Source organism: Heteronotia binoei, chromosome 1 (assembly GCF_032191835.1).
Source record: "Heteronotia binoei isolate CCM8104 ecotype False Entrance Well chromosome 1, APGP_CSIRO_Hbin_v1, whole genome shotgun sequence".
Classification (NCBI taxonomy): Eukaryota; Metazoa; Chordata; class Lepidosauria; order Squamata; family Gekkonidae; genus Heteronotia; species Heteronotia binoei.
In genome coordinates this window covers 126308673-126336086 of record NC_083223.1, presented here as the reverse complement: position 1 = coordinate 126336086, position 27414 = coordinate 126308673, and the positions used below count along the sequence as shown (strand labels likewise).

At 41.5% G+C, this 27414-nt stretch overlaps 1 protein-coding gene across 2 annotated transcripts in view; it reads left to right on the top strand.

Annotated features, from left to right (window-relative positions):
- Window positions 1–23660, top strand: part of HIVEP2 (HIVEP zinc finger 2) — a 249602-nt gene extending 225942 nt beyond the window's left edge. For both annotated transcript variants that reach the window (XM_060240370.1, XM_060240380.1), the window contains 4 exons: window positions 8319–8494; window positions 12477–12578; window positions 14542–15443; window positions 21104–23660. In XM_060240370.1, the coding sequence (XP_060096353.1) occupies window positions 8319–8494; window positions 12477–12578; window positions 14542–15443; window positions 21104–21919 (1996 nt within the window). In that variant the 3' untranslated portion in view covers window positions 21920–23660. The remainder of the gene's footprint in view (window positions 1–8318; window positions 8495–12476; window positions 12579–14541; window positions 15444–21103) is intronic.
- The last annotated feature ends 3754 nt before the right edge of the window (window positions 23661–27414 follow it).

Sequence of the window (27414 nt, the reverse complement as noted above, 5' to 3'; positions counted from 1 at the left end):
GAAAAAGATGGTACCTCAGACAGGTACCATGGCATAGAATCCACTCTCAAAATTAGCCATTTCTGCCTGGAGAACCATTGTTGCCAATCTCCAGGTGAGGGTTGTGTCATTATACCCTGCTGAGGTCGCTTGCTTCCTGATTTTGTCCCCATTGTGGAGAAAGACTTTACTTTTACTAGTTAGATGCTGTCAGAAGGGGGCAGAAGATGGAAAACATATCAGATAAAATCCCCTACAGAAAATACCTGCCATGAGGTGCATACAACCATACCATGCCAAAAATACAAAATATCATGCCACAAGCTCATGCTGATGCTAAACACCACAAGGCTGGATATGACAGGAAAAGGTAGCAACAATGCAATGCAAACAAAAAAAAATGTGCTTCAGTGTCTATGTGATCTGATAAATCTGATAAATAAAATCTGATACACGTGACCATTATCTTGCCCCCCTGCACCACCACCCCCCATTATTCTTCCTTCTCAGCATTCTGGACCTATTTCAGGGCTTTGAGCCACCATGGGGACACACACACACACATATGCAGGGAGAAGGGAATGGAAAGCCGGTGTCTGTTTCAGCTGCAGGGTGGGTGGGAAGACAGCAATGGTGAGGAGCAGTGTTCCCTCTAAGCTGAGTTAGCATGAGGTAGCTCAGAGATTTTTAAGCTCCAGCTCACACCTTTTTGTCTTAGCTCAGGAAGAATTGCCCCAGAGCACAATAATTTATGCAGTAGCTCACCACTTTAATGCCATAGCTCACAAGATTCAGCAGCTTAGAGGGAACATTGGTGAGGAGGTGAGTGAAACCCAAGGTTGGGGGGGGGGGGGGCGCGTCACAATGGGGTTTGCCAGACCCAGGTTTTTGATGTGGAAGCTGACTGGTGATTTTGAGCTAGTCACAGACTTTCAGCCTAACCTAACTTACAAGGTTGTGCAGATCAAAGTGGGGAGAGGAGAATGATGTAAGCTGCTTTGGTCTCCCCCTCCACCACCAATGTGAAGAAAGATTGCCCTTTTCCTATGTAGAAGCTGCAGGGAGGGGGAACGCAATGGAAAGCTGAAAGGGGGACAGATAAAGATAAACCGTACTACATATTTTAAATTGTATGAACTGTTGAAATGTTGTACTTTGATTTTAACATTCTGTTATTTTAACTGTAGTTAGCTGCCCTGAGCCCATTAGGGGAAGGCAGGATATAAATGCAATGAAATAAAATAAAAATAAAATAAAAGAGGAGAGGAGAGGAGAGGTTAGGAAATTCCTGGAGATTTAAGGGGTGAGGTTTGAGGAGGGATGGATACAATGCCATTTCCTCCTGAGAAACTGCTGTTGCCAATCTCCAGGTAAAAGCTGGAGATCATTCAGAATTACAGCTGTTCTCCAGATGACAGACTTCAGCACCCCTTCAGGTGTGGGAGGGAAGTGCATGCCTTCACTTGAGTGGGTGGAAGACAGCAAGAGTGGGGGGCACTCACCCAGAGCCTTTTTCTAGAGCTCATTGTATTTTCTTCACAACGGGCCTTATTACTAGTAGATATAATAAAAGCCTAATGGGTGGCTCGATCCTCAATTTTTATTGTAAGTTGTGACTACACAGGAGTGGCCTTGAACTTGTCTGTCACCACTCCTTCCTGTCATTGGGTAGCCTCGCTGTGACCCAACTACTGCCAGCCCTGTCAGGCCAGAACCCCATCAGATGGCCACTGACCTTTGAGCAAGATAGTTCTCTGCTGAGAGGTTCTCCTGGAGCCTTACTGATTACTACTGCCTTTCCTCAGTCCATCTCCCCCCCCCCCCCACAAACAATGCTGCCACTGTTTTGCTGCCTCCAACTAACACTCCCCACAAAAATTGCACTCGCCCAGTACACAGACACCACCTCTACTGTTCAGGAGGTGAGGTATATATATTCTATTTATAAATATGCCAGAAACTCCTCCTTATGGGGCAATATTCTTAATCTTTGTTTACAGCACACTCTGTGGTTGATTCCAGTGTGAACTAATATCATGTGGCAGACATACTTGCTTAAGTAACATTGAACATCATTTAATAACTATATACACTGAAGCAAACTCTGACAGAAAACAGTTAAACATCATCAACTGAAAGAAAAGGAATTTTCCATCACAGTGGGGGAAGGGGGAAGTTTAGCAGCAACAGATACAGATTGTATACTGATTCTATATCACCTTTCCATCTGCAAATATTATTCACTCTTTCTATTCAAATTAGGCTACAGTGGGCTGCTTGCTGTAAAAGGCAGGAAACATTTCAAGACTCCCTTTCAATTGCCCCCTCCAACTGCAAGTGGGAGGGGGTGAAAGGCAGGCTTCTAATTGCTGCCTCCCTTTTGCCTGTTTGCCAGTCTTCCTGTCATTTCTCTATCTCCCTGTCTTCCTTCCTTCCTTTCCCTTTATTTTATTCCTTTCTCCCAAACCTTAACATCTCTCACTTCATTCATTCCTCTCATTCTTTCTCTATCTTTTTCTTTCATTCTGTCTGTCTTTTCCTTTTTATTTCTCTCACAGGCCGCATTTTGGGCAAGAGCTTACAGGAGTGGAGTTCCAGAACCTCTAAATTTTATCACTCTTTCTTAATACCCCTCCTCAAAAAAAAAAAATGCTTCTGGCTCCATTATTCAAACCACCTGTGAGAATTTTGCTGAACTCTTAAGATACGACAAACTTTCTAATATTTCCCCTCACACACACACAAAAAATGGGGAAATAAACCAAAACATATAAAGCAGACAGATGGAAATCATCATGCCACTGTGGCCACATAGGTGAAAGTAACTTTAAAAGTATGATGAGAATAAGGTGGCAATTATAATTCATGAAGCACATTAAAGTAGATGCTGAGCTGATATAATTTAGTACACCTTCCGGAGATGTCAGGGGTGTATGGCATATGAAAAGAGTTATGCAAATGAGTTGTGCTAGTGAACTCTGGCACCTATTTTTCTACAAAATGACCCCTGCTCTCACTCTTCCCCCCTTCATTTTTCTACCTCCCTTCTATTATTTCATTCTTTGTCTTTCTGTCTTTTTATTTCATTCTGTCTGCGATCACACATACTAAATAATGCACTTTTAATTAGGGTTGCCAGGTCCAATTCAAGAAATATCTGGGAGCTTTGGGCACGGAGCCAGGAGACTTTGGAGGTGAAGCCAAGAGTAAGGGTGTGACAAGCATAATTGAACTGCAAAGGGAGTTCTGGCCATCACATTTAAAGGGACCGCACACCTTTTAAATGCCTTTACTCCATTGAAAATAATGAAAGATAGAGACACTTTTTGGGGAGCTCAGAGAATTGGACCCCGTGGTTGAACCTTTTTGAAACTTGGACAGTTTTTTAGGAGAGGCACCAGATGCTATGCTGCAAATTTGGTGTCTCTACCTCAAAAAACAACTCTCCTAGAGCCCCAGATACCCACAGATCAATTCTCTATTATACCCTATGGCAATTGGTCTCTATAGGGAATAATGGAGTACCCAGCAGACATTTCCCTCCCCCCCCCCCCACTTTCTGATGACCCTGAAGTGCGGGGAGGGCCTCCAAACTGGGGAATGTCCTGCCCCCACCTGGGGATTAGCAACCACTGTGTGAACTGGCAAAATCCAGAAGAAAAGTGCTTTGAAACTGCATTATTTAATGTGCGTGATTGCAGCCTGTCTGCCTTCCTTTCTTCCATTTCTCTTTGGCTGTTTCTACACTTGGCAGAAAATCCTTTGTGCATATTTAAATGTAATCATCTACATTGCATATCTTTGTCACTTCTGTCTTGCTTTGCATTTTCTTAAGTCTTCTACATTCATTTTTAAATGGGTAACAAAAGCACTTTCATCCTGGAGTTGCCCTGCAGTTCTCAAAAGTACTTTTGAAGAGGAGTTTTCCTGAACATGTGGGTCTAAGTTTGTAATTGTAGAACTTTCCCTCTGAGTTTTAAAACTCCTCCCCAAAGCCCTGTCCATCATCCACTTGTGAGAGCACTGATTCAGGAAGTCGCTAGGTGCGCTGCTCAGAGGTGTGTTGATGTGTGCTCTCCTCCAAGCAAGGCTTCCCTCACAAGAAAAGCCTAACTCGGAGGAGAATGCACTCCACCCAGCTGCTCTCGCCTTTAAGGTGAGGCATTGATGCAGCTTCTCTGAGCCAGGCTCACAAGGGAGACTCAATTCAGAGGAGAACACGCCCTGCACAGCTGCTCTTGCCTTCAAGGTGAACGCAGCCAGGTGGGGAATCAGCGCGGTTTCTTGAACATGACTCAGAGGAGAACACTTCTGCAGTGTGCTCTTGGAGGTGCTCTGCACCTCCAAGAGCACACTGCACAGGCTCGGCTGGAGCCTACCCACCCCTCCTTCCACACCGCTGCACCTGCTCTCCCTGTGGGCAAGGGTGCAGCAACAGGGCAGGCACAGGTGGGGGATACAGTTCTGGTGCCGGCTTGGGATGCCCAAGGCCCTAGCACCAGGCCTGCCAGGGTCCCAGGCAGGCAAAGGAAGGCAGCCTCCAAGTGGCGGAGAGGTGCCCTGCCACCCCCTTCAGCTGCCTAGGTCCCAGGCAGGTGAAAAAGGTGGCGCGCTGTAGCAATGTGTGCACTGCCATGTGGGGGGCAGGAATTCTTGCCTGGGGCTTCCTTCTTTTCAAATATAGAAGTAAAACTCTGCAAAAGGTGAGGAGCATATTTCTAAATGTAGAAGCATTTTGAATGATGCGAGTTTGTAGCAGGTGGATTCAATACTCAGTAGATCTGGAGCAAAGCTGAATGGAGAAACGGCCTTTCTCTCACTCTTTTCTCCCCATCTTTTCCCTGCCATTCTCTCTGTGTGTCTTTCTTTCATTTTGTTTGTCTACCTTCCTTCCTGTCACCTACACATTCATCACCCCCCCCCCCAAATATTTTTTCTAGGGCCCGTTGTATTTCTTCCTACAACGGGCTTTACTGCTAATCTAATAATATTCTCAGCATACATTTTTCAATTTATGGTAGTGCTGTGTTTCCTGATGGATTAGTTCTTATGTAAGTTTTATTTTTAAAATCCTGGAAACTAATAGACAATAAGCTGATTCTTTTGCAGGTTTACTTTGTGTGATTCAACAGCATGAGTTTCCTTGTAGTTGCTATTCAAAGGGCATTAGCATCACTGATAGGTATCATGATTCAAATGAACATATTTGAATAGCAAATTTTTCTCCCCATCAATTGTGACTATAAGCCTTAAGGGGATTGAACAAATATTCTTTTAGAAAAATAACCAATACAAGAATCCCAGTTTACTGTATTATTTCTTTTGCCATTCAGGAGTTTTGTTTGTTTGCTTTCATGAATGGAAAATTTACACAATTATAAATAAAAGGTTTCTGGTGTCTTGGCCACTGTTCTTTAGCTTCATTAATGGAAAATGTCCCTTTTAAGCATTTTTCCACCATGGTGTGGAAGGACCATGAGTTACCTGTCCACAAAACATTGTGCCTTCAAAGCATATCATCCAGTGGTACAAAAATAATGGCAGTCACAGAGGACATATGTCCAGGAAGGGGTTGTAAGGGCAAAGAGCTTAAAGCAAACTTGCTTAAGAGCAAACATAAGAGCCACATAGAATAAACATTAGATGTTTGAGAGCCACAAGACATGAACATCAGATGTTTGAGAGTGTAAGGGAGGAGGGGGTGGGAGAGGAGGAAAGAAAGCAACTTCAAATACATTCTCCAAGCCACCAGTTGGCTTGGCTTGGAGAAGTGATTTACAGAGAGAAATGCCTTCTCCATGCCAAGGGCTTCAAGAGCCACACAATATGTGAGAAAAAGCCAGTTGTGGCTCCCAAGCCACAGTTTGGCCACCCCAGGCTTAGAAGACTTGATATAGTGACAGGTCGTTAGTCATATACTAATGAAATAAAACCCTGACAAATGTAACCCCAGTTTCTCCAACCAGCATCAGCTGAGGAAGAAATGGGACCAGTGTTGGGAAGAGTGGTAAAAAAAGAGATAAAGTAGCAGTGCCTCCAGCCTACTGGCTTCCAATTTCAAAACAACTCTCCAGTCCCTCTAATCGCCTTTTACCTTTCATAAGTAGAACTTAAAATACTAATAGGGTTTATTCAGCAAGAAAGGGATGGGTAGGACACACACATAAATGACATACTTGGGCAGCTAAATTTAAAACTGGATCCACAGAGATGATAGAGTGTTTTACTTTCCCTCTGAGGCCTTCTGCAAGTTAGCCTCAAACTTCCCTGCAGTTTGGCTGCCTCTCTGTGGTGGTGATGCTTTCTGGAGACACTTTGTGCAGTTACAGATCTCTAGACTTCAGCTCTCCTTTAGGCTCCTCACTAGGTGAAGCTGTTCTCTGCACAGGATGTTTCTCCTTAGATGGCTTCTGTGTCCCTTTTTTCTCAGAATGTTATCTTTTCCCTCAGACACCCCTACTTCCCCTGAGGGACAAAATACCTTCCCGCCCCCAAACTCCAGCAAAGGTTATGCACCCCCCCAAAACTATATAATAACTACAGCATCCTAAAAGTACACTTTAAAAAGGCAAAGGTAGTCCCCAGTGCAAGCACCAGTTTTTTCCGACTGTGGGGTGATGTTGCTTTCACGTTTTCATGGCAGACTTTTTTACAGGGTGGTTTGCCATTGCCTTCCCCAATCTAGATCTACACTTCCCCCCCCCCCCCCAGCAAGCTGGGTACTCATTTTACTGCCCTCGGAAGGATGGAAGGCTGAGTCAACCTTGAGTCGGCTACCTGAACCCAGCTTCCACCAGGATCGAACTCAGGTCATGAGCAGAGAGTTTCTACTGCAGTACAGCAGCTTACCACTCTGCACCATGGGGCTTTTTAAAATATAACTACAGCATCCTAAAAGTACACTTTAGTCAAACAGAATTTTTATGCTCTGAATTTATAAAAGGTAAAAACCCTGATTCCACAGGACTGCATGGTCCTTTACTTCAGCATAATAATTACAAAGGTTACCTGTGTCTGTTACAGCAACAGTGGAACAGGAGTCCAGTGGCACCTTAAAGACAAATACATTTTGGTAAAAAAAAACCTGTAAAAAGTTGGAAATAATCCTCAACCACACTGAGCTGATAGATTACTCTATTGATTGGGTCATGTTTTAAACTGTCTTCTCTTTGTAACATCTCCCACCTGTCTTTCTATTCTTCATACTTTAAGTATAAATATGTCTGTCTAATAAACATTGACCATACATGTGATAAAGAAAGATCTGACTCAGAAAATCTAATGAAGAAATCAATGTTTGTCTTTGAAATATCACTGCATTCCTTATTCCAACAAACCTTTCCACTTTCACAGCCACATTCTATCTGAAAAGCTGCAATTTCAGTGTGGAAACAAAGTCTGAACTAGTAAACCAGTTATTGTGTTTTTATATGACAGAGTAGCCTGATCCATGGACTGCTCCTTTCACATTTACATCACTGTTTTGCCTACTAAAGCTATGTAAGCACTATTCGATATCTTTTGTCAAATAATGATTATGAATAAGGACATCCTATATCATGAAAGGAAGAGTTCTTCAGCGCCAAAGTGTTATAACATTATCCTCTTGTACACAAAAAGAAACAGTGGATATGATACCAGTCTTTATAATGTTGACATGGTTAGGCAAGAATCTAGCATATGCTGTTGAGTCCTTGAAGGTTTGGTGCTTTCCCAGCTATAAGAAAGAAATGCTGAAAAGCAGCTGTCAAGGCTGAGGCATATTGCCAGTTAATTGTGTGTGTGTGTGTATTGAAACCTGTACATGAAAAGAAATAAAAAACCCAAAAGAATTATATATAAACTGGCAAGATTGCCTTAGTAGAGACAATGTGTGTTATTTTAGCCTTTCTTCTTCCTTTTACTTTTCTCACGATGGACAGTACAGATTTGCATAAGTTTGCATTTTATTTTCTGCATGGCTTGCATTCTGCAAGCTGAAACTATTAAGTATAATATTGGGTTTATTCTAAGATAGGAGTTATACGTAGTTCAGTAAAACAATTCTCTTGGAGTTGGGGGACATTTTGCCATCTAAACTACTTTAGCCAGTGACTGTGCTTATAGCTATTGTATCTTATTTGTCTAGATTTAAAACATTTTACAATAACTGGGACATACAAAATGAAAACTAGAGAAGCAAGTCCTGCGAATGCACACACTTTCTCTTGGCGTTATGGGTGTCACAATCACAGAATGTGATCTAAGCTTCAAGATGTTCACATGCAGTTGTCCTCATGTATACATGTTCTGTATTTTATGACTAGTACAGTATTTTAATAAAGACATTCTTCCAACAGGTATAAATCCAATGAGGATTATGTGTATGTTAGAGGACGAGGACGGGGAAAGTATATTTGTGAAGAATGTGGGATTCGGTGCAAGAAGCCAAGCATGCTCAAAAAACATATCCGCACTCATACCGATGTACGGCCTTATATATGCAAGCTGTGTAATTTTGCCTTCAAAACTAAAGGTATATAGAAACTAAACACAACTAAAGGAGGAGTCTATTCTTGGCTTTCTGCCATATGTCTTTCCAGTGGAAAGGAGGTTGATGAAGTAATGTAGTTTTATTTATGAAAATTAGTCTTCATGAAATGTAACTTTTCCTTTTTGTCTAAGTGATTCAAGGATTTATGTTAGATAGAAAGACTCTTTGCGTAACTTAATTAAGAAATATGGGCTTCTACCCAGCCCATCTGTCTGCAAGGAAATGTAGTGGCATAAAAATTGTCTTGGCAAATATTACTTTCATGCTCAAAATGTTACGGTGCTAGTATTAATTACATCAATATACAAAATGCTACAGGGATTGTACATTTGCAGTAGCACATTGCAGAAGCAGAACATTAGCTGCAAGGCAGAGAATTCCTGATCTGCTGTACAGTGGGTTGGTTTCACATTTATAAATAATGCAAAAATCCACAGGCTCCAGGTGGGCCACTCTGTCCACAGTTGCATTAATTATGAATTGAGATGTGATGGCTCATGTTCATATGTACTTAGTAACATGGAGTGGGGGGACTTCCATTTGTTAGCTTGTGGCTGTACAGATAATAATGTCCCCAGGAATTAGAAGTGAACCATTTATTAGGGAAAGATCAGTTTCCTTAACAATTCTTTATAATCATAGCAAATTTAAATATCATATGATTTCACATTCATAATATCAAAAATGCATATCACCAGATCTTGATGCCAGTGCCTATTGCTTCTGTTTGTGTGTGTACATGTGCAAGAAATAAGCAGGAAACTGCAAAAACTTGTGGGAGGCATCTGATTTTCTCCTCCCCAATTATTTCCTCTTTCCTTTTGTGAAAACCCCTAAAGCCTCCTCATTTTCCCTTGCTTCCTTTAGGGTTGCCAACTTTCAGGCAGGGCCTGGAGATCTCCTAGAGTCACAACCAGTCTCTCAACCAGAGTGATCAGTTCTCGCATTATGGTTGCCAACCCAAGGTTCAGAAATTCGCAGAGATTTAGGGGTGGAGCTTGGGGAGGGCAAAGTTTAGGAAGGAAAAAGACTTCAGCAGAGTTATAATGTCATAGAGCCCACTCTCCAAAGCAGTGATTTTCTGCAGGGGATCCGATCTCTGTCATCTGGAGACCAGTTGTAATTCTGGAAATGGCTGCTTTGGAGGGTGGAGTCTATAGTATTACACCACTCTGAGGTCTCTCTCCTCCTAAGCCCCACCATCCCCAGGCTTCACCCCTCAAATCGTTAGGAATTTCCTAATCTAGAGTTAGCAACCATATCTCCTTCCTACTCAACAGCCAACCTACCGTTATCTGCCCCTCTTAAGCTCTCTCCCCGCCCACACACACACTAGCAGCTTCTACCTAGGGAAACTTTGGCTCAGTTGTGTGGTGCCAGCCACTGAATCAGGCCCATTTGCATGGTAGGAAATCTGCAAGGATTTGTGGGGTAGCACTTTACTTTCACCTGTATTCCCCTCCCCACATTATTTCCTCTACCCCTCCCCCTGGCAACACCCGTATCCTCTGCCCTTTCCTTGCCTCATGCCCTCCTTTTTAGTCATTATCAAAACCTACATTTTATCTGATTCCCATTTTCAGCAACATTTATTATTTACTTACTTCATTTATAACCCATCTTTCTTGACAGTGGTGCCTAAAGCAGCTTCCATTAGTCTCTTCTTTTTATACATACTACAACCCTGTGAGATAGGTTAGGCTGAAAGTATGTGACTGGTCCAAAATTGTCCAGTGAACTTCCATGCCAACAGGGCTGCCGCTGGGGTTTTTGCCACCCCAGGTAAGGCCCCACCCCCACCCTCCAATGGAAGAGGAACCCCCAGGGCCAGCTCATATCAGGCCCTGTTTGCACGAAGGGCTCCACTTGAGGAGCCCTCCATGCAAATGCTGCCCCCACAACTTTTCCATGGTGTGGGAAAGCCAAGCAGGGCCAGATGGCCCTGTTTGCACAGCAGGCTCCTCTTGAGGAGCCCTCCATGCAAACATCCTCTGCTCAACCTTCCCGCAGCATGGGAAAGTGGAGTGGGGCTGGATAGCCTCATTTGCACAGTGGGCTCCTCTTGAGTGTCCTCACCCTGCTCAACCTTCCCGCAATGCAGGAAAGCCAAGCGAGGCCAGATGGCCCTGTTTGCACAGTGCGCGTCTCTTGAGGAGCCCTCTGTGCAAACAGCCACCCCCCACTTGACCTTCCCACAGCATGGGAAAGCTGAGCGTGGCCAGATCACTCAGCCCTTCGCTTCCCCAGTGCCTTTGGAGGACGCTGGGGAAGGGAAATGCTGTTCTTTCAGCTCTAAGGGATTGGGGGAGCTCCTCCGATCCCTCAGAGCTGAGGAAAAAATGAGCTGGAGGCTCAGGAATGGCGCGAATGGGGAGGGGGCGCCCCCCTGCCCTTACTAGGAGATGGTACCCTAGGCAATTGCCTAGTTCACTGACTCCCATGTGCTGGCCCTGCATGCCAAATGGAAATTCAAACCTGGGTCTTCCAGACCATACTCTGAACCTCTAATTGTTGCATCATACTGGCTTTTGTAGGGTGCCTGTTGTTGAACAGTAGAAGGCCATTGTGACCTAGCTGAGTCATGCAAGACAGATTGTATCAAAGTCATCTTATTGTTGTTTCCAGGCCTAGAATTGCCAACATCTGGGGGGGACAGAAATTTCCCAGAATCATGACTGAACTCCAGATTACAGAGATCTGTCCCTCCCAAGAAAATGACTTTTTTTGAGAGTGGACTCTATGGTATAATATCCTGCTGAGGTCTCTCCCGTCCCCAAACCCTGCCCTCCTTACCTTCACCACAAAATCTCTATGTATTTCCCAACCTGGAGCTATAGTTAGGGTATCCAGGTCTATGTTGGGAAATACCTGGAGGTGGATCTGGGAGATGACAGGATTTGAGGAGGGGAGGGGCCTCAGCATGGTACAATGCCAGAGTCCATCCTTCAAATAGCCATTTTCTCCAGAGAAGTTGGTCTCTACCAGCTGGAGATCAGTTGTAAAAGCAGAAGGTCTCCAGGCCCCACCTGGAGGCTGGTAACCCTAGTGGCAATCTAGTCAGGCTTGGTCCCAATGAGTCCTTTTTCATCCAAATTATTTATAAAGATATTAAACAAAACAGGTACTAGGACAGATCCTTGAGGCATTCCACTTGTCACCCTTCTCCAAGAGGATGAGGAACCATTAACTAGCACTCTTTGGGTGCAATCTGTCAACTAGTTACAGATCCACCTAACATTAATAGGATCCAAACTACATTTTACCAATTCATCAGCAAGAATATTATGTGGAACTTATCAAAACCCTTACTGAAATCAAGATAAACTATGTCTACAGCATTCCCCTGATCCAGCAAGGTAGTAAGTTTCTAAAAAGAGAGAGAGAGAAGGTTGATCTTAAGATATATCAATTAAGAGACAATTGTTGAACTAACTCTTAGGATTTATCCTATGAGTTACCCAAAGTTCCCAGTGCTTTTTAGCATCTATATTTGGCCACTTTTGAGCATCTTTAGTGTGGTATATCAGCACTACTTTTGTTATATCTTTCAGAATCAGAAGGGATCTCTTTGCCTGTTGTGAGGTAGATGATGGCTGACAAATCTAAACTGAATCCTGATAAGACGTAATAAGTTTTAATATTTAGCCATTCTAGGGTTCACTAATAGTAATAATATTTATTACTAAGGTCCATGTTTGTAAGGGACAACAATAATTTTTGGCACCACAGCCATTGAACATAGAGCATTTCCAATAAACAGAACTAAACATGAAAAAAATGTATATATAATTATGTGAACGTGATATTGCTACAATTACAATTTAATTGAATAAGATCATGCCTTCAATCTGTCCAGTTTATTTGCTAACTAGGTAAGAGAGAAGAGAAAATTATTTCAAACCACCAAGACATTTATATGGATTCCATCTAATCCAAGTAATCTCTCCCCCCAACCTTTCTGCAGGAAATCTGACAAAACATATGAAATCTAAAGCACACATGAAAAAATGCCTGGAGCTGGGAGTATCAATGACATCAATTGATGATGCTGAAACGGAAGAAGCAGGTATGTCATACTGGGCTTCATGAGCTGCAGTAGTTTTCGCAGTATGGAAATGACTCACCACACTTCATCCCTGGCAAGAACAGATATAAAATTGTTGTTGTTTTTTTACAAAGAATTTTTCCTTCTGTCACCACCAAGCATTGAAAATATTGACAGGCTTTCTGAATGCTTTGGTTTCTTTTCTTGGAAAAAATCCCCCAAACCCACCAATCCTTCAGAGAGCTCAGATCTGTTAGGCTTGATGCTTTGAGTGTACATCATATTCACAAAGACTGAGTAGAGAGACATTCCATAACAGTGTGAGAATGTTATGTGCTATCCCCAAGGCTTTTTTCCTGAAAAAAGAAGTGCCAGAATTCTCAAGAGGGAAGTGAAAGAGAAACACATGGGTGCCCCTCATGAACTTTTAAACATTTTTGTAGAATTTTGTTTCCACTAAGAAGTTCTGGAACTTTGTTCCACCATGTTCCCCCAAGGAAAAGGCCCTGGCTGCCCCCCTCTCAGCATGCTGCAAGATCTGCCCAAACTTGGGATAGCGATTTGCTGGTTGAACAAAAGTAATCTGCAAAGTGTAGAATTTGGCTTCCGGTAGTGAATATGCTACATCCTTGAGGCCCTGGGGGTAGGGTGGGTACAAACTCAAACAATAGAGTTTCATGGTTCAGGAGTTTTCATCAGAACCCACCACTGGCCCATGGCCAGACCCAAGTGAGCTCCAAAGGCCTTTATATGCTCCAAGAGTGGCCTCAGAAAGCCTTTATAGGCCTTTGGAGCCTGCTTACAGGCCACACCCACCTATAAGTGGGTTCTGAAGGTCCATAAATACCTTCAGAGCTCACTCTCAGAGCTCAGTTGGGTTACCTAATTCAACTGAGTTCCCAGAGTGAGCTCCAAAGGGCTTTGGAACTCACTCTCAGAGCTCAGTTGGGCCAATCTGACCTAAAGGTGTGCTCCAAAGGCTTTTAAATGCTTTTGGAGCTCACTTCCAGTTGAGCTGCCAGACCTGGAAATAAGCTCCAAAGGTATTTTTAAAATATTTATTTATATTTTTGATTTATAACCCACCCTTCCCTCAAGGGCTCAGGGCAGGTAGCAACAAGCAATAAATATACAAGTTAAAATTAATACATATAATAAAACATCCTAAAAAAACAAGCTTAAATTCTATAGATGGTGGTATCCAATTTTATCTACTCAGTTGGCATCGACAGACATAGAAATGCCTTCAAAGCCCAAGCAAACTTCATAGAAGTTCATGAACAGATCAGGGGATAGACACGTTCTCCTGAACACCTGGTTTGCAAACCATAAACTGGCCTGATTAATCACAAATTTTGGTTTGTGGTTCGATTTGTGCCATCATATAGTTTGACCATCATGAACAGACTTTGTCTGTGCATGTGCATTCCCTTCCTTCTCTTGTATTCCTCCTTCACATCTGTTCTCACAAATCATAGCTTGTTATGACATCTCAATTTGTAATAATTTGTCTCCAAGCCAGAATTGGAAGCCATGGTTTCATGTGAATTTACAGTCATGGGTATGGTCAAAGTATGGTTTATACAAGCTATAGTGTAGACTTTTTAATTCAGAGGTATAGTGTGTTATGATTTACATGAACAAAGATGTGAGGGAGGAAGGGAGTTGAAACATAAAAAAACTAAAGGTGGGTTCTGTTTTGTCAAATTTCAGTTAGTTATGTGACTGGACTCTAATATTCTATCCTGTAAAAATTGCAGAGAGCTGTAGAAATCAGTGTGATGTTTGTAGTTCAGTGTATGTAAATAGTAAGAGTTTCAACAGGACTACAGACTGCTTTGTGTATGGTTGACAATGGAAAATGTGTATGGAAAGACAACATTAAAGGGGAGTTTTTGTAGTCATTCCATTGAGATCTGTAGGCAAAACTGATCAAGCCCAGAAATACGTGCCTGTGCCAATTGATTTGTCACATTTATTGCAGAAAACATGGAAGACACACACCAAGAAGCTGAAAAGAGAAATACAACTGGCACATCAACAGAACACCAGTTTTCTGATGCTGAAGAATCAGATGGAGAAGATGGAGAGGATAATGATGATGATGATGAAGATGAGGATGATTTTGATGACATGCTTGGAGATTCAACACCCAAAACAAGATCACAAAGTACCAGCCCTCAGCCCCCTAGATTCTCTTCCCTTTCTGTGAATGCTGCTACAGCATCATATAGGGGTTCTCCTGACAGTTCAGTAGGACATTCCTCCTTGATAAGTTATTTGGTCACTTTACCTAGTATTCAGGTTACTCAGCTCCTAACATCAAGTGACTCTTGTGATGATTCACAGATGACAGAATATCAGAGGTTTTTCCAGAACAAAAGTACAGATTCGGAACCTGACAAAGACAGGCTAGACATACCTAGTTGCATGGATGAAGACTACATGGTTTCTTTAGAGTCCAATTCATCTCCTAGGGACTACTCATCTTCCAGCAGACAGTCCTCACCAGGGTATGATTCTTCACCATACAGAGATAATTCACCAAAGAGGTATTTGATGCCCAAAGGGGATTTGTCACCTAGAAGACATTTATCACCAAGGAGAGAGATTTCACCCATCAGGCACATTTCACCAAGGAAGGAAGCTGTATTGAGGAGAGAGTTATCACCACGGAGAGATGTTTCACCAAGACGTCATCTGTCTCCAAGGAGACCTATGTCACCTGGAAAAGACACATCCTCCCGAAGAGACCTGTCTCCACGAAGAGAAAGAAGGTATATGGCATCAGTTAGAGCAACATCGCCCCGAAGAGGCCTGTATCATAACCCAACATTGCCCATGGGCCAGTATTTGCAGTCCGAGTCAGTTCCATTGGGACAGTTAGTAAGTTGAAATGGTTATTTAATTTATTTATTATTTACTACTATTCATCTCATTTTCTATTTAAAGTGCACTGTAAAAGGCAGATGATTGAGGACTAGAAACATGACTGAACTGATTTCGTAAGCAAACAAAAGTGGCAAGCCACAGAAGTTATTTTAAATAATATATAATGCTGCATATAATTCATCCCAAAGTGTTTGAAACCAGAAAGCTTCTTCATCACATGATATAATTTAATGTTCTCTGTTAGGTGTAGTTAAAGATCTCACATGTATTTTGTAGACCTTTGAATGTTCATTGAAGATAATAACACACGTATTTGCATAGTTCATCAGTAATGCATTACTTGTTTCAGGTCTAGACCCAGAGTATATTAGCCTGCTTCCAAAGTGCCACAAGAGGAGCTTACTGATGGAAGTGGAACTTTTCTGCCTTTCCACTATAGCTCCATTTCTATCCCTCTCAAAATGCTGTCCCCAGGAAAAGTGCTGGGTAGGGTGTGTAGGTCTGCAATGGAAGTGGACTGTTAGCTGGCAGAATTGTCCTTCCATAGCAGAAAACAAACTTGAGATCCAAGTCACACATTTAGATACAAACTTTCATATGGGTTCATTGTATATCACTTATTCAGAAACATATATACCTCTTTGAGTTTGCTTGAAGGACAAAATCATATGCAAGAGATGGAATCATTTAAGAGAAGTTTTTTCACTTGAGGTTTGAAAAAAATACCCACCAGCTGGGGACAGAATACTCTGATTGCTAAATTAGGGTCAACATATCCTTCTCTTTGCCTGACAGAAAAGATGGCTATTTGTTTTGTTACTTTTTCTTTTTTCCTGAGATAAGTGAAGGCAATGATGTTTATGCCTGTGGGAGTGTTCAACTACATCAGGAAGCCAATTCAGAAGTTTAGAAATTACTAAATTAAGGAAAGATCTTGCCTCACTAACCTGTTACAGTTCTTTGAGGGGGTGAACAAACACGTGTACAAAGGGGACCCAATAGATGTTGTTTACTTTGACTTCCAGAAAGCTTTTGATAAAGTTCCTCATCAAAGGCTCCTTAGTAGGCTCGAGAGTCATGGAGTAAAAGGACAGGTCCTCTTGTGGATCAAAAACTGGCTAATTAATAGGAAACAGAGAGTGAGTATAAATGGGCAGTCTTCGCAGTGGAGGACGGTAAGCAATGGGGTGCTGCAGGGATCAGTACTGGGTCCCATGCTCTTTAACTTGTTCATTAATGATTTGGAGTTGGGAGTGAGCAGTGAAGTGGCCAAGTTTGAAGATGACACTAAATTGTTCAGGGTGGTGAGAACCAGAGAGGATTGTGAGGCACTCCAAAGGGATATGTTGAGGCTGGGTGAGTGGGCGTCAATGTGGCAGATGAGGTTCAGTGTGGCCAAGTGCAAAGTAATGCACATAGGGGCCAAAAATCATAGCTACAAATACAAGTTGATGGGGTGTGAACTGGCAGAGACTGACCAAGAGAGAGATCTTGGGGACATGGTAGATAACTCAGTGAAAATGTCAAGACAGTGTGCGGTTGCAATAAAAAAAGGCCAATGCCATGCTGGGAATTATTAGGAAGGGAATTGAAAACAAATCAGCCAGTATCATAATGCCCCTGTATAAATCGATGGTGCGGTCTCATTTGGATTACTGTGTATAATTCTGGTCACCACACCTCCAAAAGGATATTCTAGCACTGGAAAAAGTCCAGAAAAGGGCAACTAGAATGATAAAAGGTTTGGAACACTTTCCCTATGAAGAAAGGTTAAAACGCTTGGGGCTCTCTAGCTTGGAGAAACGTTGACTGCGGGGTGACATGATAGAAGTTTACAAGATTATGCATGGGATGGAGAAAGTAGAGAAAGAAGTACTTTTCTCCCTTTCTCACAATATAAGAACTCATGGGCATTCAATGAAATTGCTGAGCAGTCGGGTTAGAATGGATAAAAGGAAGTACTACTTCACCCAAAGGGTGATTAACATGTGGAATTCACTGCCACAGGAGGTGGCGGCGGCTACAAGCATAGCCAGCTTCAAGAGGGGATTGGATAAAAATATGGAGCAGAGGTCCATCAGTGGCTATTAGCCACGGTATATTATTGGAACTGTCTGGGGCAGTGATGCTCTGTATTCTTGGTGCTGGGGGGAGGACAAAATGGAAGGGCCCACTTGTGAACTTTCTGATGGCACTTGGGGTTTGTTTGTTTTTTGGCCACTGTATGTCACAGAGTGTTGGACTGGGTGGGCCATTGGCCTGATCCAACATGGCTTCTCTTACGTTCTTATGTTCTTACTCTTGTGCATCCAAATTCAATTCTTTTCATCCACAGGGAGCAATCCTGATTGTAGTGAAGGAAATAGAGAAATGAGAGAAGAGCAGCTGTGCTTGTCAGTAGTATGGACTGTAGCATTTATATCATAATTTGCTCTTGGTGAGGCCTAGTTCTCACAAACAGTGGATGCAAAGGAAAGCCTATCTCCAAATTGTACCACTTCAGCATGTGGGTGGGTGTTCACATGACTAAATGCTCCATAAAATAAAACAATTTTCAACACACATAAAATCATTATGTGAAGAAAACTGACATATCAATTTATTTAACATTTATTTAAAATGTTACTAGAATGTTCATTTAGTGAGACACCACCTGCAATCTGGACTATCAGACACAGATCTCAGCTGCTGCTTGTATGTACTGCCGCTTGTATGTATGTCAAGACAGTGTGCGATTGCAATAAAAAAGGTCAACGCCATGCTGGGAATTATTAGGAAGGGAATTGAAAACAAATCAGCCAGTATCATAATGCCCCTGTATAAATCGATGGTGCGGTCTCATTTGGAATACTGTGTGCAATTCTGGTCACCGCACCTCAAAAAGGATATTATAGCATTGGAAAAAGTGCAGAAAAGGGCAACTAGAATGATTAAAGGTTTGGAACACTTTCCCTTTGAAGAAAGGTTGGGGCTTGGGGCTCCTTAGCTTGGGGAAATGGCGACTGCGGGGTGACATGATAGAGGTTTACAAGATGGAGAAGGTAGAGAAAGAAGTACTTTTCTCCCTTTCTCACAATACAAGAACTCGTGGGCATTCAATGAAATTGCTGAGCAGTCGGGTTAGAACGGATAAAAGGAGGTACTTCTTCACCTTATCTCCATATATCTGAGTTAATATATTTTCCATTGATTCCAACCTGGGTTTCTGTGTATGGGTGGTATATGTGTGCCTGCTTTCCATGAGTGATTGCCTACAGTACAGGTCATCTTCTTTGATCCCAAGTTTAACTTCATGCTTTACAGAAGTCCTCCACTTTAATACTGCACTGCCATATATTCTTTGAAAACACTGTGTAGTAGCTCTGCATGAAGGGATACCCTAGGCACCACAGAGCATTTTATAATTATGGCATAGTTATATGATCGTAAAATAGCTAAGGAGCTTCTGCAATTCCTCACTATATGCTTTCAAAGCCCATTCAGTCCAGATCCTACTTTATTCCTGCTTGATTGATTCCATTTGAACTCCCACCTTCAACTCCTGGTTTATTTGTGAATGATTTGATAATCAAACATTAGATACATTGCAGGAGGGGGGGCGGGTAACCTGCAAAGTAATTGAGAAAGATCTTAAAGACTGAGAACACAATGTGCAAATTTTTAGTAGTTTTTTGCATCCTTAAAGATCTTTGGGATTGGTTAAAACATTGCAATATTGGGGGTTTTTTTCTGTTAAGGGTTGTGCACCTGAATCATATGGCAATAGAAAGCCACTGTGGTGGCCTGCAATAGCTGTTGTATTTATGTGTGCTATCCCCGCTTATTCAAAATGATTCTTTCTGAGTATGTCACATCTCAGATTTGAGGCTAGTGATCTCAGGTCAGTGTTCTACCATTGATTTGTATTAATCTTACAGTGCCCTGTTTGAGAGAGCCATCAAGTAGCAGTGATGATGCGGTTTATTTAACTGTTCCTCTAAACCAGTGGTGGGGAACCTTTTTTTCTGCCCAGGGCCATTTGGATATTTATAACATCATTCGCGGGCCATACAAAATTGTCAACTTAAAAAACAGTGCTCCACCAAGGGAAAACAATTCAGGCCGGCAAAATTAATGCAAATAATTGTTTTTGTATTTGAAGTCATGTGTGTGTGGGGGGGGGGGATAGAGAGAGAGAGAGAGAGAAAGAGAGAGGAAGAAATAGGAAGGGAAAGAAAGAAACGAGAAGAAAGGAAATTAAAATGGAGGGAAGAAAAGGTAGTAAAGGAAAATAAAGAAATGGGAGGAAGAGAAATAAAGGGAAATAAAGAAATGCGGGAAGAAAGGGGGAAGTAAGGAAAATTAGGAAACAAAGGAAAATAAAGAAATGGGGGGAAGAAAGAGAAATAAAGGGGGGGAATTAAAGCCAACAAGGAAATGAGGGGAAGAAATAGAAAGAAAGTGAAATAAAGAAATGAGGGGAAAACTTATCTGAACTGCAGCGATCCTGGCCGGCCTGCCAGGCCCCAGGGACGTCACAGTGTGGCTGGGCCCTGCGATCTCTGCTAGTCAGCCAGGCCCTGGGGAGGCTGTTGCACAGTGCAGCTGAGCCGCAGCAATCCCGAGGACCAGACCAAGTGATCCTGAGGGCCATAAACAGCCCTCAGGCCTGACGTTCCCCACCCCTGCTCTAAACCAATCCGCCCATAAATGCTCAAGAACAACTAATATTTCATTAGGTAGAATTGTGAAGCTGATTGTTGTATTGGCATTTGGTGGGGGAAGGGGATAACAGTCCTTAGAACTCCTACATACTTCGGTGGGCTTAGAAGAGTATCTCTGCTTTAGATGGCTCTATATTTTGAAATCAGTGCTATAGGGATTGATTGTAGTTGATGCCTGGACTAAATGCTGCAATAGGTGGCAAGTAAATTAAACAAAACTATAAAATATGGCTGTGGTTCAGTGGAAGAACCTCTACTTTGCATGCACAAGGTCCCAAGACCTTTGCCTGAGACCCTAGAGAGCTGTTGCCTTTATGAGTAGACAGTACTGACCTTGATGGACCAATGGTCTGATTTTGTATATTTTCGCCTGTAAATGCTGACAACATACTTTGTATTGGTAACCCCCAATATTCTTTTCCTCCTTTGGTTTTAACAGAATATATCTAGGCAGGGCTTTTTTGGTAGAAAAAGCCCAGCAGGAACTCATTTGCATATTAGGCCACACACCCTGCATCACCATTGTTTTGCTCAGGGCTTTTTTGTAGAAAAATCCCCTGAGATCTTCTAGTTTGTAAAGTTCTTCATAAATATTTCTAATTATATTGTGATGATTCTGCATTCATACTAGATGTTATGCCAACCTTTAGCTTGACAAATGGAATTATACCTTTAGGGGTTCTTTGCTAACATAACATCTAGTGGGTTTTTTTTTTCCAAAATAGTTCTGTCTGCCTAAAGTGTACCATTTTTCATCCCCTGAGATAGTTGTATTTAGATATATGAGTCAGGTGTCCATCTAGCAAATCTGTGTTTGTTTTTGTTAATTAACTAATACCAGTTGCAAAGTACTTATTAGAGCAAAGTGGGTATAGTTTTGCTAGTTGATTTGGTACTACTGTGATGTTACAGCTCAATTATTTATTTATTACTGTCTTTCTCTGTTTGCAGAATTCAAGGCCAGGATTGTTTCATACCCCTTATTTCAACATATCTGGAGAAAAGGGAGTTCTGGAGCACCATGGGCCTAACATGTTTCCTGAGAGTCCTAATGACTATGTTTTCAGTCATCTTCCACTACACTCCCAGCAGCAGCTTCGTGCACCCATCCCCATGATGCCTATTGGGGGCATTCAAATGGTCCATTCAATACCTGCAGCCTTATCAGGTTTACATCCTCCATCTGTGTTTCCTCTCCAAAAAGAGGGCTCTGGTGAGAAGAAACGGGCAGCTTCACAGATCATAACAAAAGAATCATGTATCATTTCTAAGCACCTTGAAAAACGTACTTGTCCTCACACTCTGAATACAGTGGTTCAAGCCAGTGTATCATCATCTCCATTACTATTGATGAAAAAGAGCACTTCAGAAGAAGGTGGTGTAGAGAGGGAGCAGGAGGAAAACATACAGACTTGTACAAAAGCCATAGCCTCTCTCCGAATAGCCACAGAGGAAGTTCTACATGGGACAGAGCAGTCACAAAGGGATTCTGAGCCTCCTCAGAAACTCTTGGAAAGTGCACATTTTAGCATTAAACACTTTAGTGGCTCTGAGCCAGGCCAGATCTGTGCCTCAGCCACCAACCCGGACTTGCACAGTGGTGAAAAGGAACTTTTTGGTACATCACAGACTGTATTATCTCATTCCACCTTTTACAGTAAAAGCAGTGTGGATGTCAGACAGTTAGGCTACCCTAGTAGGAAAGATTCCCCGTCAGACACCCAGGAAAGAAAAGACCTGCCCTCTGAAAAAAGCAAGCCACAGTGATCTGAAGTGTGAGGAGACTTTTAATACATGCATTCACCTCCCCTCAACACACACACTTTTTCTCCCCTAGTGGTAGAAGGAAGTACTCAACTTTATAGCATGCCGGTTCTAAGTTACAGTAGTTTGCTATTATATATACTTTTGTTATATCAAAAGAATTGGGTAAAACTACAAGTCATCATGAGCCTGACCAAAATGAAATTTCAAAATTCGTATTGGGTCTGGTACTTTTAACCTGTACAGATGTTTGTGCCTTTTTCTTTACTTTTGCTTATATTCTTATAAGCAGTTTTTTTAGCAGTAATTTGTACATATTTTAGAATTTGTGTATCTGCTTTGTAATAAATGTAATTTCTTTTCTTTTTTGAGGGACATTTTGACCTAAATGATGTAAAGCAAAAAAATAGAAAAAAATAGAAAAAAAGCATCAATATATATGTGAGGTTGCACTAAAATATTTTTATATGATTAAAACTGAACAGCTTTTATGTACAGCTCTGATTCTGTAATACTAATATTTATTTACTTTGTTTCATAAATTGTACATTTTTTCTTAATGTTGTGGATTGCTTTTCTATGTGAAGCATGGGATTTACTGTTGCATTATTAGAACAAAATGTATATTGTAAACAAGATATTTAAACTAGAGTATCTTATCTTATTCTGCACTTATGCATTAGTTAAAAATAAGATAAAAGGATGTATCAGTCCGTTCTTAACTCTTGTAATTTTTTTGTCTCTTGTTTTCTGGATCGACTATAACTTAAAGTGCTGATTGTGATTTTAAAAAGATAGTACCGTAAAGCATTAAAGTAAAACCATGTGCTATTGTGAGTTTTTTCAAAGCTTTATAAAACAGTTATAAATATATTAAAAGTATTTGGTCTTATGTGAACATGTTGCTCTATATGCTCTTTTTAAAAAAGGGAAAACATTCCACCCCATGTAAATATATGCAAATGGAAAAACTGGTGCAATTTCTTGTAGATCATTTGAATGCTTAAGGACTTCATCCCGTTTCAAGTGAAGTCCGAAGAGATTGTGAATTTGGCTAGAAAGGAGGCAGGATCAGGTGAGGGTTCACCGTATATCTATATTTTAAAAGAAGGGATGGAACTCTGGCTCCCTTTGCCTTGACTGCAGTGGAATCAAAATTTCACTTCAGGTGAGAAAGTGTTTTTGACTGTATCTTCACTATCGGCTGGCCCGGTGGCATGGCTATCAGTGCTGGGCACTGTGTGCAGGAGCAGAGCTGAAAGACTGATCTTGGGGGGGGGGGGGGTCTGCATATTAGTTGATTACAGTGAGCTTAGTCATATTGTCAGTAGCTCACTTGAGAGGCCTTTAGGGTGGGTTATGGGAAGGGGATATATGATGGGTACTTTCTCCCAGGTATCTCTAAACACCAAGGCAACAAGCAGGCATTTGGGGAAACATTCTAAAACATATCTACATTTGTATTTATGGGGAAAGGTCAGTGGACAAATAGTTGTATCAGTCAAGATTTAGGGCATTTATAGCATTTAATTGTCATGGGACAAGACTGGGAGGAACCATTGCTTATACATTTGAAGGTGTAATGGAATGTCACCAAAAATACAAACACACACAAACATAAATCTGGGTTATTTTCTGTGCTATTTAGTGGATTATAATTCTGTGAAAACACGTTTGTATATTGAATTGCAATACATTTAAGGAGTGTTCTTTAAAAAAGAAATAAATATACAGTTACATTACATGTCTAGTGTCTAGTTTTCATGTGGTGTTTTAATTTTTCCACAAACTAGCAATGGATATTTCTTTGTATACTTTACTTGTGAGTAAGCCACACTGAACTGTGTGGTATTTACTTCTGAGTAAAGAGTTATAGGAGTTGGGCTGCACATTGCATTAAATGTGCATTAAATGATTCCACCTTGCAATATCTGTGTGGCATGAACATGCATGTAACATGTTTTATTTTGCATGAAACAAAAGAAAGAAGGACTTTGCACTTTGGCTGCTTGTCGAATACCAAGCAATCATTTGAATTTCTTTTTACTAGAATATTTTATACCAATTGTATGGTATTGAAATATGTGAAAATCGTACTGTCATCTGATCTGCACCAGTCCTATAATCAAAGTTATATTTCTTAATTGAAGAGGCTCTAAAAGTCTATATTTTAATATATATTAAATTTTAATATAGTAAATTTTAATATATATTCACGTTATTTATAGTCCATATTTCTCATTGGGATTCAATGCAGATTACGTAGAGTAAGCTAATACAATCAACAGGATGGGACATCCAATAGACAATGCACTAGGATTTGGACTGTAAAAAAACTGGAACCAACTGGAAATTTGAAAACAGAACTGAAGCAAAGTATAAGTGTTAAGGTCATGTGTTAAACAATGAAAAAATTACATATTAGGATCCTACTTACAGCAACAGGTAGTATAGACCACAGACCACAACCATTTACCCAAGTATCTATCTGAACCATTTTGTTAAAGTACCACCCTGTTAGCCTGTGTAGAAAAGTCCTCTTAGGTAATTCACATTTGGATATATGATGGTTCCCTGTATCTCCCCCCCCCCCCCCTCATTTAGCTCAGCAACCGCTTTTTCTTCTTTGTTTCTCTTGACTGCCCCTCTGGTTGTTGAAATGTTTACATTAATATTCTAAACCAGACTAGGATACTGAGGAACTGAAAAACACTTAAAATTCTTTTTATCTCACTTTTATGTGGAAATCATCAAGTAGGAATGCGAATTCAGATACACCCGAGCCAAAAATATACCTGGAAAATACCATATGGCTGTGATCAGATGTGCAGTTTGATTCAGTGTGGCCCTGCTTTTTTGTTGTTGTTACAGAGAGTTCTGATCTTACCACCTTAACTCACTTCAATGTGCTTTCACCCTGTCCTTGATTGATTAGATGCAGCAGCCAGGGAGTGGGGCAGTGGGCTTTTTTTCTCATTTGTCTTCTGAGCATGCACATAAGCACTTATGGGAAGCAGCACTTCAAACTTCTGGCAGAATGGTGACCAATGGGATTGCTAGAGGAGGCTGCTGGATATGTAGTCCAGTGTGACGAAAGTGGGTTTTTTAAAAAAAAAAAACTGTGTTTGAAAACCAGCATTTTAAACATTTCAAAGCAAGGAGGAGAAAATAGAGAAGCCTCATCCTAGTCCTATGTTCATCATCCTGGTCCTGCTGGTATTTTTATTTAAAAGCTTGAAGCAAAGTTGGACTCGCAGGCATCATCCTCAGATTGTCCCCTCCCTCCCCCTCTGAAAAAAAATGAAAAAAGTTTAAATTGTAATTGTAATTATGTTTTATTGGTTTTAACTTGAGAATATGAATGCTGTCAGCCGCCCTGAGTTCGCTTGCAGAGAGGGCGGGATAGAAATTTAAAGTAATAAATAAATAAATAAAACATTTTTTGAGTAACCCCTTTCCCAGCCTGTGTGCTGCAAAGCACAGGAAAAAACTGCAACACACAGGCATCTTTCTTTGGAAGTTTCTTATTAATGAAAACAAGCCATTGCATATATGAGAGAGAGAGCAATGTGTGAATATGTAGATATGTGCACATCACTAACTAGTAAAAAAAAAAATGGCAGGCATTAAGCAGAAGCTTCAGGTTTCCAAAGCAGCTTTTGCACCAGGAAAGGGTTCAGACATCCAGAAGTGGCTTGAGATTGTAGCAGGATAGTTCAGACAGAGAAAACTGTGGAGTGAAACTGGACAACTCAGAAAACACCACAATGGATCAGGTACCAGAATAATCCTGCTTGAAGGATTATAGCAGGAACACAACAACTCAGGAACGGGAGGCAGATATTGCTGTCTGATCATGAACTTTAAATCTGGTGGGGAACAACGACAACCAATTAAACTGCATGCCTGATCACCACCTATCAATATTTTTCAGGTATAGTCAGCACCCCAAATATATCCATTTTTTTCAGAAAACTAAAAAACTGTCCTGAAAAAAAATCCCAGAAATATTTGGGAATTAATTGGAAGATTGGGAGCCAGCATTTGTAGACTCCTGAGGACTGTGCTTGCTTTGCTTTTCTCCCTCTGCCTCCCTCCCCCAGCTTTGTTCTATGTATTGAGGGTTCTATGAGCTTCCCCACTGTTCTTGTCAATTTCAAATCAGTCTTGTAAGTAGCAAGAAGTTTCCCCCCCCCTCAGGAAGCTTTCTTTTGTGTTTCCTTCCCATTTTCTTGCACAGAGCTTACAAAATCCACCTTGCTTGGATTTGCTATGATTCTGTGCTTTGATATCAGTCTTTTAAAGCTTGTATTGCCACAGTGGCACTCGTTCTGTTATTCTGTGTATAACTGGTTTTGCTGGGCTTGAAAAAATGCCCCCCATCTTGTGCATGTACTGCAGAGATTCTCTGGTTTGACATTGATCTTCTTTTACTTGCACTGCCAAAGTGGCACTTGCTCTGTTCAGCATTCTGTATATTGTAACTGGTTCTGTTGGGTTTGGGAAAATCCCCCCCTTCAGTTTCCACTGCAAATATTCTCTGGTTTGATTTTAGTTGTGTTTGGGGTGTCCAGAAAACCCCACCATCCTGGTATTTTTCAATTTGGTATATAGAACAAGAAAAAAAGTATTTCCTGATATTGAATTTGGTATTCAAATTTGGGAAATATTTGTGCAACTCAATTTTTTTTTTTTGCTCCATTATACCCTATGAGAACCATGGTCCCCACAGGATATAATAGAGATTCGAAAAGGCATTTAAAGGGATCAGTGAAATTGTTGCAGCTCAGGTGGGTCTGGCTCGTCTCGCAACTCTATGGAAATCAAGCTGCAAAACGAGCTGGTCCAGAATCAGCTGGGTCAGCAGGAGCTGAGAGCTCTGTGCAGCCTTGGTTGGGGCTGGCTCCTCTTGCAGCTCACACCACCCTGGCTAATCCTGGGCTGACTACTTTTGCAGCTTAGTTTACACTGAACCACAAGAGGAGCCAACCTCAGCCAAAGCACAGCAAGTTCACCCAGAAGGTGTTTAAGGTCATATATCCGGCTGTCTCAAAAATCCAGGATTTGGGGGCTTGGCCATTTCAGACATGGCTGAAATGGCTTTCTGGTTGAATCAATATCTGAAAAATACCAATACGGTGTTTTCTGGTGGTGGTGGTGGTGGTGGTGGTTTGGCTCAGATTTAACTGAACAGTCACCCTACATTAGCTCGTGGTTCTTCTGGGATTACTGAGCTCTGCAGTGTTTCTGTTGAACTTGGTATTTGTTCTCAGTGATTGCTACATGCAGGCGTGGCTTTTTGCCCTGGAAGCAACTTGCAGAGGAGGTCCTTCCCCCACCCATAGGAAATAAGGGAGATCAGCTGGGGCATTCTGTTCAGGGGCCCATAAAACTGGACCCTTGGTCCAAATGACTTGAAACTTGGGGTTTATTTAAAGGACAGGCACCAGCAGCTCTGATGTCACACTCACAGGGAGTCTCCAGCCAACTCTCCTCTA